General features: G+C 38.8%; 1 protein-coding gene across 1 annotated transcript in view; it reads left to right on the top strand.

The window, feature by feature from the left end:
• Positions 1-14,187, top strand: part of si:ch211-186j3.6 (neural-cadherin) — a 467,709-nt gene that overhangs the window by 349,414 nt on the left and 104,108 nt on the right. Inside the window, exons 23-24 of the mRNA XM_037694242.1 lie at positions 4,904-5,031; positions 11,646-11,773. Of these exons, the coding sequence (XP_037550170.1) occupies positions 4,904-5,031; positions 11,646-11,773 (256 nt within the window). The remainder of the gene's footprint in view (positions 1-4,903; positions 5,032-11,645; positions 11,774-14,187) is intronic.

Raw genomic sequence — 14,187 nt, forward strand, 5'->3', positions numbered from 1 at the left:
ATATATATATATATATATATATATATATATATATATATATATATATAATATATATATATGCGTCATTCAATGTCAAAATAAATTGGCAAATTGGCATTAAATAAAAAATATCTGTGTTTTATAAATTAGAAAATAATCAATGAAAAAGTGAAATCAAATTTTGACAAAATATTGTAAAATAAATAAAAAACAATTATCCCAAACTTCTATATTTTATATTAGACAGTAGTTGTAGAATTAATCACCCCCTTTTTTGTGACTATTCTAATTCAATACAGAGAAAACAAATATTGAAAGTACAAGTCAGGGAAAGATGCAAAATGATTTTTATGAGTTTTATTAAATCCATCATCAGAAATGGAAGTTAAGTTTGACTCGGGTAATTTTTCCAGGTCATTTTTACAAATTAAGAGACCAAACAAGGAGGGGTGAGTGACAGAGGCTGCCAACACACCTGTGACCACCCTGAAGGAGTTACAGTCGTCAGCAGTTGAGCTGGGGGAAACTGTGCATACAGAACAGTGTTTTTGACAGACATTATGTTGTCCTTCAGGATTTACGAATATTTTGCAGCATTTATTTCACCTCTTGTCATTGCAAGCCTCCCAGGCCAGCTGCACTGTAGCACATGACTTTTATAACTTCTACATGTCGTTTGTAAAACTCTAGTTGAAATTTAATATGAGTTTTCTTTAACTCTGACTTTTGTCTTTGCCACTCTTCAATAAAGCTTACACTGGTGAAGAATCTGGTTGATAGTAAAAGGGGAGGAATCCTGTTTATAGGCAATATAAGTTTATGTAACTTCATACACTTTGCTGCTCCTCTTTATAGCTGATATTCACATTTATATGCATGTATAATGCTGACATAAACTGAGGCTCAAGATGGAAAAAAAGTCTTCAGAGACCGAGATATCTTGGATAAAAATTGGAGTCGTAGGGGATAAAAAGTGAAAATAGGTGAAGGGTCCCAAGTGGGACAGTGTGTGAGAATGAAATAAATTAGATAAGTGAGAAACCAGCAGAGTGTAAAGCAAACAGTATAAAAGCTAAACAAAGGAAAATGGCTTTGGATTGAGCTGAAAAACATTGAGTGTATTCAGTTTTTTTCAACCAGTTTTTAGACCTCAGCTAGTAGATTAAAATTAATTGGATCTTTTCTGATATGTAGTAGCCTCTCAATGTGCAGTTAAAAGAAACTAAATCATCATTCATGAAAATGCTAAATGTGATGAGAAAGAGAGGCTAATGACAAATTTAAATTCACTCTGGATTAAAAAAATAAATAAATGTTTTTTTTTTTCATCAAGAGTTACCATAATGAATACGCTCCCCAAGACACAGCTCTGCCTTCACAAACACAGTTAAAGAAAAGCTGCATATTATTTATTCAGTAAGACATAATTACATTTAGCTCAACGTGAAGTTGCACAAGGATCCATGTCACTGAACCAGCTGAGAATGTGCTCACTGCTTCTAAAAATCAACTCAGATTCTGGCTTTTATGAGTAAGACTCAGTGAAAGCAGTTTCCCACACAGACACAATAAAGTGAAATGTCTGCAGAAAGCATTAGCAATTTCTTTTTGAAAGCTGTTCAATGCAAAATGTCAGTTACAGTGGAAAAAAGGTAATGCAAGAGTGAAAGAAGTCAGGAGGTAAAATGGAGAAGCAGGAGATGAAAGGCTGCTGACAGACAGACTGGCTGTGGAAAAGATGTTACAAGAAGGATGAAGGAAGCTCAGCTGAACTCAGAAACACACAACAGTTCGAGCAGCAAAGAGGGAATTTGATGTTTGGCAGACTCTTTTGACTTTCAGCTTCAATCCGGCCATACATCAAGACAAATCTGAGTGTAAAAAAAACAAAACCCACTTGAGTTGAGTCTTAATTTCCTGTTGTAATTATTGTTCTATACAGCTGATACAATCTTTCAAATTCCAAACTAAAATTTAACAGTATAAGGCCAATTGAGAGCTTTTACAATGAAACCTTAGATCTTCCACTTTAATACAAACGTAATCCTTAACTCATGCACTGAATGATAAAGTGTAGCTTCAGGGTGGTTGTGGGGAGTATTGGAAACAATGAGCTACTGGGCATAAATTGTAATGACATAAAATTATTTTTAATTGAATTACACCAACAGAGAAATGAACAGCACTCACATTAAACTCAACTTCAAGACATCACAGTTTAAGTCATTATCATTTATTGTTTATTATTATTATTATTATTATTATTATTATTATTATTATTAGTAGTAGTAGTAGTAGTAGTAGTAGTAGTAGTAGTAGTAGTAGTAGTAAAAAATCCATAATTTGATAAGCTAGTTAAGTAGAAATATATAATAAAAAAAAGTGATTAAAACCATTTCTCTGTAAGTAGGAACAACTTATTTTTCCTTCTGCAATGCAATAAATAAATAAATTAAACACTTTTTTTTGGTCTTCTTTCAGGGCAACCTAAACTGTCCATTAACAACCTTTAGAGGTCTTGCTTGTGTGAAAAATGTTCTCTAACACAAGTACCAACAAAAATATTAACTGCTCATTATCCACCAATTTAATTAATTTTTTTAGTTTGAGCATTGGGCCAGTGAAGTCATTATATATTTTTTCATCCTTTACTTTGCCCCTACTGGTTCATCTGTATTCAACATAGGCTCTGCTCCCACAGTCAAGAAACCCACATCCAGTCTGGGTTTCTCAGACTGTAACAAAGTCTGGAACTCTCTTTATATTTCATCCAGCTTCTGTAAATTTTCTAGACGGGTCATTGCACAATAGATCTTCCCGTGTCATGTAAATTAGACATCATGTGTCAGAAAGTGCCCTTGGTCAGGCCTCAAGTTGCCACTGAAGTCTGGTAATGTGTGCATGGTGGAGAAAACAAATGCTCTGTGTATGACTGGTTGAATTAAAAACATAACGTGATTTTGGACCACGGAAGTCCTCTTTCCATTCTTCATCACTATTTGATGTAGATTGTTTTGGTTTTGTTTGTCGTTTTTATACTGCTTGTTAGAGCTGCTATTTCGAGCCAAAATTATGTGATTGATGGGCGGGCCGGGTCGGGCTCGGGGTTTTGATGCAGTTTTAATTGTTCATGTGGCCCCGCCCGCCCTTTGGTCTTATCACACATCTGAGGATTTACAGTTGACCCACAACAAGCGACATGATGGAGCTGGAAAGTATTGAACAAAAACTCAGAGTGGGAGAACTCGCTCTACAAAGCCAGCACGGTGAAACTTGCTGATGTGCGTCAGGTGCACGTTCAGAGTCGACCGGCCAGTTGAAAGAGGTAAAAAAAAGTTGCGTTAAGCTTCAGATAAACAACCGGATCATCGTCCATGTGTGTCTGCTGGCCGGCCAGTTGAAAGCGGTAAAATAATGTTGCATTAAGTTTCAGATGGATAACCGGATCATCGACCGCGCATGCCGCTCTGCACCCTGCTGTCATCTGCAGTGAATGAAGTTGCAGCATCTGAAGCTACAAAAGCCGAAGCGAGCAGGGTGTTCATTTAAAATAGCCTTGTTCTGTATTTTTCTAAATAATTTTGCTCTAAAAATATTTTTGTTCATCTGTATAATAGCCTAGCTTTAAAGTTGATCTTTTTAGGCTATTGGTTTGGTATGTTAATTTCCATTTGGTGACTTGTTAATAAATAACCTAACAAAGGGAAGAAATTGTATATCTTCCCTTTGTTATGTTTTTTAAAATATCACATCAAACTGATTTGCTTACAAAAGCAGTAAAAGCTTAATATTTTTTTTGGGGGGGGGGGGGGGGGTTGTTCAGGACGGTAATTACTGTTAATTGGTCGGGTCGGGTTCAGAAAAAAAACCTGCTGGCTCGGGCCGGGCTGGGTCAGATTTTTTAGGCCGAATGCAACTCTACTGCTTGTACTCTAGCAATTTGTAATTGCTTCCACAGTCCTTTTTAGTGCCGCCTTCAGAATGTAGGGATGCTCTGCTGGTGTCTGTACCTTGATTAGCCAAGCAAGCTGAATGTTCGTCCTGAACTCTGAGTCTTTAAGCTACGGTTGTACATCTAAAGTAGAAGCTACAAAACTGCCAGTGTCTGCTACGACATGCTTACCTGTAAAACGTGCAGCACAAAGAAGACTGATCTGTTGTATGATTCTTTTATTCTTATAAGTGCTTCTGAAGTTTTATAGCCCTCTTTTAATTTATACTTGTTCTAAAGAAGAAAAATAATTTTAAACAAAAAACAAACAAAAAAAAAAATAACACACAGCTTATGGTCTGTTCCATTCTTATTTTTGGTGAATTATAATAAGTATAATGGTCTTGTTGGTCATTGCTTTAGTGTTATTCAATCACCACATTCCTTTGGTGGTTTAAACTATATTGTTGAGCCTGGTCAATATGTCCAGTAAGCGGTACCATGTACTAAAATTGTTGATGTTTGTGTTAATCATTGTGTGCCCACATGAGCTTTAGAAGTTCAGCATGTGATGATGGATCGTCAGTGTCTGCTAGCAGGCATGCTTTCCCATAATTCCTTACATATGGTGAGAGGCACACACGCTTTCTTAACCACGTCATTAACTTTTAATTTCCCATTTGAGTAAGTCAGAAAATAGAATGCAATAACTTTTGTTCCATGTTTGGTGACTGCCATAAAAAAAGAAAATGTATCACAGCAGCTTTTGTGCAATAATCCTTGTTAAACGAATAAACAAAGACAACACAAGCGGTTGGCAAGCTCTGTCCCAAACTGTCAGCTTGCATTCTTCAATAAATGAATACCTTATACACTCCTAATTCTTTGTCATCATCCCGTTGCAGTGCTTTACTATCAATAACAAACAGCTCTCAAAACAAAGTGACACCTCCCCCTTTCTTCATCCATCCTTTTCTCTTTCTCTCTGTCCAGAGCTAATAGATGGAACCCCCACCTTAAAAATCAACCATGGCTCCGGCACTCTGGTGCTTCAGTTGCCAGGGAACGTCAACGTTGCAGACAGGCGCTGGCATCGACTGGATGTTCGCAGCAACAGCAAGGTGAAACACATCATCCGTTTAACGCTAGCTGTCACTTGTTTAGGAAAGAGGCTCCAACCCCCCCGTGCTTTAAACCTTCAGGCATTTCAACTCGTGCTGCTCCTGCAATCACATGTGAACTTTTAAATACACATGGAATTAACTATTTAAAATGCCTTGCAATGTATACAAATATAAGGTTAAGTTAAAAAACATTTGTGAACATGAATAATGTTCTTACCCCTTGGAAGACCTTGGGGGGGGGGCAGCCATACATTTATTTTTGTCTGTGTTTTTCTTTATGAATTTATTTTGGTGCAGTCAATAAACACATTTTTATCTTCCTGACAAGCCCCCCCCCCCCCCCCCCCCCCCCCTGTCACAATTGTTTCAAATGCCCCTGTATCCTCACAGTAACATTACTTCACTCTTGTGTTTCTTAGGGGAAGATTGGCCATACAGAAAATCCATCATAAATACATTTTTAATCCCTTTTTTTAATCTGAAAGGTGTTTTTTTTTTTTTTTTTTAATCCTTTAAGACGGGGTGCCCACACATTTTCAGCATGCGAGCTACTTTTAAAATGGCCAAGTCCAATTGATCTTCCTACTATAAAAATACAAAACATATACTTTTTTTTTGTTTTTAGTTTTCTACACCGTCTCTTAATCTAGCTGTTTTTTTTCACTACTTTTTCCTTTTGACTGTCCTTTTGGTTGCCATTTTATTTTAATTTATAAAAAAAATGGTATGCCTCTGATTGTCTATTGTTGTTATCCACTGTTATCATCACTCTGTTAAATAAATCAGGTCTCTTGTAAATGAGTCCTCGAGGCTCAGTGGGATTAACCTGTATAAATAAAGGTTGAATGAATATTTATTTATAATCATACTGAGTATGATTTTTTTTATGTTTTACGTTCTTGTTTTTAGTATTTTACCTCGTTTTATATGGCATCTTGATTTATTTATTATTAACACTACTTTTATTTTAATTGCATTTTACTGTAGTTTATATGTTGTCTGTCTAAAACCGGTTTCTCTTGTAAATGAGTCCTTGTGACTCAATGAGACTAACCTGTTTAAATAAAAGTTGAATGAATGAATATGTCCCAGCTCGCTGTGGACACAACATAAATGACAAAACCCAAAAGTTTGTTTAAAAAAAAAGTGACAATTTATTTTGATTGTCCACATACAAAATAATAAACACAACCCAGCAATAACTTCTGTTCTTCACACAAAGGAACTGAAAGCAACAAGAATGACTTCATGTTTGGAAAATAACTAGAGAACTTGAGAACAAAAGTGAAAATTCAGACCTGACAGCAGCTGCCTTTAACTGTAACTATATTTCTTGATACCTGGAGAGCTTTGATGGAAGATAATATGGCTGGTTAGTTTTTAAAGTCTCTGAACGAGTCAGCTGCTTCATCAATTGCCTCTTTTATCACTTTTTGGGCTTAAAATATATTAAAGTTACTCACCTGGAATGATGCTTCGCTGCTCTGTAGGAAAATTTACCGCTGTCCGGATAACTGGGATTTTAGTTCCTTCGCTGTTTTCTTTCTCAGCTCACTTTTCAGAAGGAAGTCAGCACCGTAGTATTTATGAATATAGTCTGAAAATGCCGCTCCTTCACACTTGCAGATCAGGCAAATGCATTTCAAATATGACATTGTAAAAAAAAAGAAAGGTTGTCCTCCCAATCTGTATGGAAATTGTAGTTTTTTGCTTCCTACTTGGTCCAGCTGCCCAACTCATTTTACACACTTTCTTGAGTTTAGATTAGAAGAAATAAACTGGAGGCTATTACAAGTCACCGATTAGTATTTTGAATGCGTGGTGATCTATGCGTCAGAAAAGATCCGGTCTCTGATTGGCTGCCCTGTGTGTCAATCAAGTGAAGAATTGCATAGTGAAGATGGATTGATAGGTTGAAGTCTATAAAAAAATAAAATAAAAAAGTCTGACGTCTATTTCACCGTGCGATCTACTGAAATTGCCTTTGCAATTACCGGTAGATATCACGATCGCTGTATGGACACCACTGATCTAACAATTTAAAAAGTCATTTAAATTTGATATTGTATTTCAGGCTGAGATAGCTATAAAATTTTACCTTTTTTGTGTGTGGGGGTAAAATAACATTTAAAATTAGGGATGCACAATATTGGATTTTTGGCCGATATGCCGATATGTTAAAACTTTTTGGCTGATAACAATACGATACCGATATTTTAAATATACTTTCCTTTGTCAGAACATAGCTCTCTTATTTAGGCTTATTTGCTACAAAAATTGTGTAACAGCTGTAAGAGCTGGTGACATATATTCAGTAACAGCCATATGATATGCATAGCACTTGTATTAAGTTAAAAGTGTTAAATTTTACTTATTAGCATTACTCACCTGCGATGTTGTCTCACTTGTGGAGGCTTGTTCTGGGTTTCTAGCTGCAGTGTGGGATCCTCTGCACTCCTGCATGAAGGACAGCCTTTTTAAGTTCAAAGTCTTTGTCTATCCTTTGTGCTGTAAGACTAATCATGCTAACGGGGCTAACACTTGATGTCTGTGGTAAAACTCACCCAAGGTCTATCGGTTATTAGCTTCTCAATGACATCAGAAATGACGGCTTGTAACTCGGGTGAGTTATTTTGATGGAATGGCCATTGTCCGATATTTAACTTTAACACTAATATCAGCTGATACCATGCCGATAATATTGTGCATCCCTAATTAAAAATCTAATATTTTTATGCAGTTGAATAAGGTGGTTGATTATTTTCCCTAAGGAACACAAAGTTAACAAAGTTAAAGAGACTTCCAGGGGTTAACTTCTCTGCTTTGTTTTATTTATCAACTTTTATTGACTTACGAACACCTCTCAGTGTCACCTTATGTTGTAGACTTTGTTCATAAAATGTTCTGATGCTGAGTGTGTTTTTGTTTAATGTAAAAATGACAGTAAATCACAAACACAGTAAGGATGTAGTAAGCCTATCCTGGTCCCTGTGATGGACTTGCGACCCATCCAGGGTGTACCCCGCCCCTCGCACAGTGATTGTTGGACATGGGCACCAGCGACCCCCGTGACCCAAAATGAATAAACGGGTAAAGATAATGGATGGATGGATGAATGGATAAGCCTATCCTGAACACTCACCCCTCAGCTTTGGCCTCAGTTCAGCTGCAGAGCCTTTAGGCATTTGTGCATTTATAATTTAAAAAAAAGCATGTTTTGCACAACTCTGATGCTTACTGACACTGTTAAGATGCCTAAAGATTTATAGTAAGAATTTAATATATTGAGAATATACAGTAACTAAAGTAATGACTTGGTTTGCTGCTTACATACAAAGTTGTTTTTGCTTCACTTTCAGTGTTGTAGACCTGGTAGTGTAAGGAAAAGTGCAATATTTGGCTGTTATTCCAATATGGGGAGAAAAAAAAGGTATAGCTCATATTTTTTGTTATGTTTATTTTATAATTTATGGGATATAAATATTCCCAATTAATCTGTCCATCCAGGTAGGAAGAAGTAGCACCTTTAATGCAACATTGCTTTAAATATTAACATTGATTTCCACATGTTCGAATGCTTATTTGCAGCAGTAACACACAAGTAAATTATTTAAAAAAATCTTACATTGTGATTTCCGGATTTTTTTTTTTTTTTAGATTATGTCTCTCACAGTGGACATGCACCTAAGATGAAAATTTCAGACCCCTCCATGATTTCTTAGTGGGAGAACTTGCAAAGTTGCAGGGTGTTCAAATACTTATTTTCCTCACTGTACATCAAATGTATCTGTTTAGTTACACAACAGCCTGATTATTCCTCTCCAGATAATGAAGATGATATTGATGTGTTATTATAAAGCTGTCAGAGTTGCACAGTCAAAAGGGACATAATTGTAGGAAGAGTAAGACAGTTCACTGCATTAGTCTTTCTTTGACATTTTCTGTCCAGAATAGTTTCAAAATGAGTTTAACAGTTTGAATCTCCTTACATCCCTAAAGTTATATTCCTTTCTGTATCAACAAGGCTTTGAGAAAGCCTATTTTAGGAGACTTTGATGTAACACAGTTTGACAGCTTCAGACTTCTGTCTTACTTTGAGCAGGACACCTAAAAGCAGCTGGACAGGCTTTGCCTCTGCCTTCTTTTTTATCATCTTATAAAGAGGCTCCATTTAAGTAAAAGTAAAGAGCTGAGATTTTTCTGTGCTTTCTGCTAATGCAGCATAAGTGGTTTCATAGCCAGCTCAGCCACACGTCTCAAGGACCTGAAGTGAATAATTATACAATTATACAGTATTTATTTTATTAGGAACCACCTAATTGAGCTGATTGGACCTTCTTATACCTCCTTCAAATACAGACCAATTGTTTTAGGACAACTTCTGTCTTTATGAAACTTGCCTAAACCCTAGTTTACCTCACAATAAAACTTAAAAAAGAAAATGCTATATTGGGTATTGTTTTATTTTGTATTGATGTTTCATTTATATAAAAGTGGAATAAACAGCTTACAGCAATATGTTAACACAAAATGTCTTTAGCTGTTTGAACTGCATGGGTGCTTGAACGCGCTGAAATATTTGGTATTCCACCTGGGACTATTCTGCGTCTTGGTGAAATGATTTCACATCAAGCATAGATCTGTCAAACTGTCCTGTAAAATCAACAGAATAAATGCAGCATGTTGATGGAACAGCTTGAGTCCACAAGTAAATATACCAATCTCACTTTGTTCAATAACATGAAGTTTTTTTGTCCTCGCTTGCTCTCGGCAAAGACGGACGCTCTCTTTCCCTCTCCTGCCTCCTCTCCTGCTTTTGCTCTTGTGCTCTTTTTTTTTTTTTACCTTTTTCAGAGCGCTTTTTGCATACCTTCCAAATTGTAAACTATGGATTTGTTCAGCTGGTCTTTTAATGCAATTGATCAAATTTGCTCAGCCTGACCCAAAACAGTGTTGAAATCTGATCCTGGCTCTAGTCTTAGAAGGCTGACTACCTTAATTTCTCAATGTTATGGAAACAAGACGCTCTGATCCTCTCCTGCAACACCTCGGTTCTCTGGGCTCCTCTTCCCAGCCGAACCTCAGAAACCTTGGTGTTCTGTTCGACCAAATGTCTTTGGACAAACATTCAAAGCTTCTGGGTAAAAAAAAAAAAATATATATATATAAATAAACTACTGCTTTTATCATCTGAGAAACATTTCTAAACTGAGGGCAATGTTATCCAAATCTGACCTGGAGATGATTATTCATGTTTTTATCTTTTCTCGTTTAAATTAATTAAATTAATCTAATTCCCTTTTTACTTGTTTTAACAAAACTGCCATTGCTCGTCTCCAGTTGGTCCAGAACGCTGCTGCGAGGCTTTTAACAGGAACTAATAGAAGGTCTCACATTACACCGGTTTTATCTTCTCTTCATTGGCTGCCTGTTGAATTTAGAATTAATTTTAAAATTTTGGTCTTGACTTTAAGAGCTTTAAATGGAAAGGCCCCCCACTGAAATTTTGATCCCTTATTCTCCAACCTGGACCCTTCGATCTTAAGCAACGAACCTTCTAAAGGTTCCTAAGAACCTGGTTTAAAACTCGACGTGAGCTTTCCATTCAGGCTGTAGCCCCCCGGCTGTGGAATACCCTGCCCCTGTCTCTTCGTGTGACCGTCTCTGTTGATTCTTTCAAAACACAGCTTAAGACACTTTTATTCAGACAAGCTTTTATTTCAATGTTTATTTGCTGTTTTTATCAGCTGTTATTGTTTTTATCGGCTATTTTTACAGTTATTAATCAGCTGTTACTATTTTTGTTCTATTTTAAGCTTTTATTTTGTATTTTTGTACAGCATTTTGTGATTGTATCCATAAGTGCTATACAAATAAAGTTTACTTACTTACATACATTGGGAGCTGCAGCCCCGGTTCACTTCCGCCTACCCTTCAGAAAGCTGTACAGAACAAAATTTTGTTGTACTTAACTGTACTGTGACAATAAAGTTCATTTTGATTCAGAATGTAGTGACAACTTGTAGAAACAGAAATTAGTTCATAAAATAATGGTTCTTTTGGAAGTTTATTTAATTATTCATTTTATTAAAATTGGCCATTTTAAAATTTTGGTGCTCCAACATTTGCCAAGATAATATTATTTACAATTTATTGTAATGGTTGTTGTGGCACAGCGGTTGAAATTGAGCTTCACGTTCCTAAAACGGCATTTTCAGTCCTTCAAAAGACGACGAGTATAACATATAATTTAGTGGGATGTAAGCTGTCATGAACAAATGTAAAAATGGGCATTATCTACAAAAAACTATGTGTGCCTCCGCCTTTAGATATTTATAAATTGTTTAGACTTTTACCATTGATTAATGGATTATTTTTACAAATTTATTTTCTTGTTTTGTTTTTAGATTTTGAATTGTTTTATTACCTGACTTACATTTATGCTTGTTAGATCACAGGATCTGAGATTGTTTCTGATGTTTAAAATTTACACTAAAACAGCAGGGAGCCGAAGAGTAAAACTGTATATATTACTGAATGAAATGTGAGTCAGACACCATAGATGCACTTTGATAAAAATAATGCAACACATTGTTTGTTTTCCTCTGCAGGAAGTACGTTTTACTTTGGATCGATGCTCGGGGGCTGCAGTAATGGAAATGGAAGGTCTGGGCAGCTGGTTGACCACTGAAGACCACTCCTCCTGTGAAGTGACAGGTCTTACACCAAGCACTGACAGGTATGCTAACATTGGGTACATATGGACTTTAATTTGGAAAGACCAGCATCATCTTAGTCAGTCAAATGTTCAATTGTGGAATAAAGGGGTGGGAATTAAAACGTTCTTTTTTTTTTTTTTTTTTCGATTCATCCATTAATCGAAAAAATAATCGGCAGATGAATCGATTATTGAAATAATCGTTAGTTGTAGCCCTAAAGCCAATAGGACCACATCATCTGCAAAAAGCAGAGACACGATCATAATGCACCAAGACAGATCTCTTCAACACCTTGGCTGTGCCTATAAATTCTATCCATAAAAGTTGATGAACAGAATCGGAGACAAAGGGAAACCTTGGCGGAGTCCAACTCTCACCGGGAATGAGCCCAACTTACTGCTGTCAATGCGGACCAAGCTCTGACACCAGTCATACAGGGATCTAACAGCCCATATCAAAGGTCCTGGTAACCCATACTCCTGGAGTACCCTCCACAGGGTTCCCCGACGGACGCGGTCGAACGCCTTCTCCAAGTCTGCAAAGTACATGTAGACTGGTTAGGCAAACTCCCATGCACCCTCCAGGACCCTGCTGAGGGTATAGAGCTGGTCCAGTGTTCCACGACCAGGATGAAAACCACACTGCTCCTCCTGAATCCGAGGTTCAACTATCTGATGGACCCTCCTCTCCAAAACCCCCGAATAGACCTTACCAGGGAGGCTTAAGAGTGTGATCCCCCTGTAGTTGGAACACACTCTACGGTCCCCCTTTTTGAATAGAGGGACCACCACCCCGGTCTGCCAATCCAGGGAAACTTCCCCCGATGTCCACGCAATTTTGCAGAGTCGTGTAAGCCAACACAACCGTACAACATCCAGAGCCTTAAGGAACTCAATGTGAATCTCATCCACCCCTGGGGCCCTGCAACCGAGGAGCTTTTTAACCACCTTAATGACCTCAGCACCAGAGACTGAAGAGCCCGACCCAAAGTCCCCAGGCTCCGCTTCTCCGCCCACCAACCCACAACATCCCGAGTTGAGGTCAGTAGCACACCACCTCCACTATAAACAGTGTTGGTGGTGTACCGCTTCCTCCACGAGATGCCCGATGGTGGACCAGAATTGCCTCGAAACAATATGGAAGTCATTCTCCATAGCCTATCCTAACTCTTCCCATGCCCAAGTTTTTGCCTCAGCGACCATCTAAGCTGCATGCCACTTGGACTGCCAGTACCCATCAGCAGTTTCTGGGGTCCCACAGGCCAAAAAGGCCCGATAAGACTCCTTCTTCAGCCTAACGGCATCCCTCACTGCCAGTGTCCACCACCGGGTTCGAGGGTTGCTGCCGCAGCAGGCACTGACATCCTTGCAGTCACAGCTCCGGTAAGCCGCCTCGACAATAGAGGCACGGAACATGGCCCACTCAGACTCAATGTCCCCCACTTCCCCTAGAACGCCACCAACACTATTTATAGTGGAGGTGGTGTGCTGCTGGCCTCAACTCGGGATGTCGTGGATTGGTGGGATTGCTTCTCTGTTTTTTGCAGATTATGCGGTCCTATTGGCTTCATCAGGTCGTGATCTACAGCTTTCGCTGGAGCGGTTTGCAGCCGAGTGTGACGGGGCCGAGATGAGGATCAGTTCTTCCAAATCCAAGGCCATGGTCTTGAGCCGGAAAAGGGTAGAGTGCCCTCTCCGAGTCAGGGAGGAGGTCCTGCCCCAAGTAGAAGAGTTTAAGTATCTTGGGATCTTGTTCACAAATGAGGGAAAAATGGAGCGTGAGATCGATAGGCGGATAGGTGCAGCATCGGCAGTGAAGCGGGCGCTGTATCGGTCTGTCGTGGTGAAGAGAGAGATGAGTCAAAAGGCGAAGCTCTCAATTTACCGGTCGATCTACGTTCATACCCTCATCTATGGTCATGAGCTTTGGGTTGTGACCGAAAGAACAAGATCACAGATACAGGCGGCCAAAATGAGTTTTCTCTGCAGGGTGTCTAACCTCTCCCTTAGAGATAGGGTGAGAAGCTCGATCATCTGGGGAGACCCAGAGTATGGCCGCTGCTTCTCCACATAGAGAGGAGCCATTTGAGGTGGGTTGGGCATCTGGTAGGTTGGGGCAGGAGGTTAGGATGCCTCCTGGATGCCTCCCTGGTGAGGTGTTCCAGGCACGTCCCACCGGGCGGAGACCTAGAGGAAGACCCAGGACACGCTGGCGGGACTATGTTTCTCGGCTGGCCTGGGAACGCCTTGGGATTCCCCTGGAGGATCTGGCCCAAGTGGTTGGGGAGAGGGAAGTCTGGGCCTCCCTACTTCAGCCGCTACACCCGCGACCCGACCCCAGATAAGCGGAAGAGGATGGATGGATGGATGGATGGATGGATGGATGGATGGATGGATGGATGGATGGATGGATGGATGGATGGATGGACGGATGG

Source organism: Nematolebias whitei, chromosome 2 (genome assembly GCF_014905685.2).
Source record: "Nematolebias whitei isolate Nwh7 chromosome 2, NemWhi1, whole genome shotgun sequence".
Classification (NCBI taxonomy): Eukaryota; Metazoa; Chordata; class Actinopteri; order Cyprinodontiformes; family Rivulidae; genus Nematolebias; species Nematolebias whitei.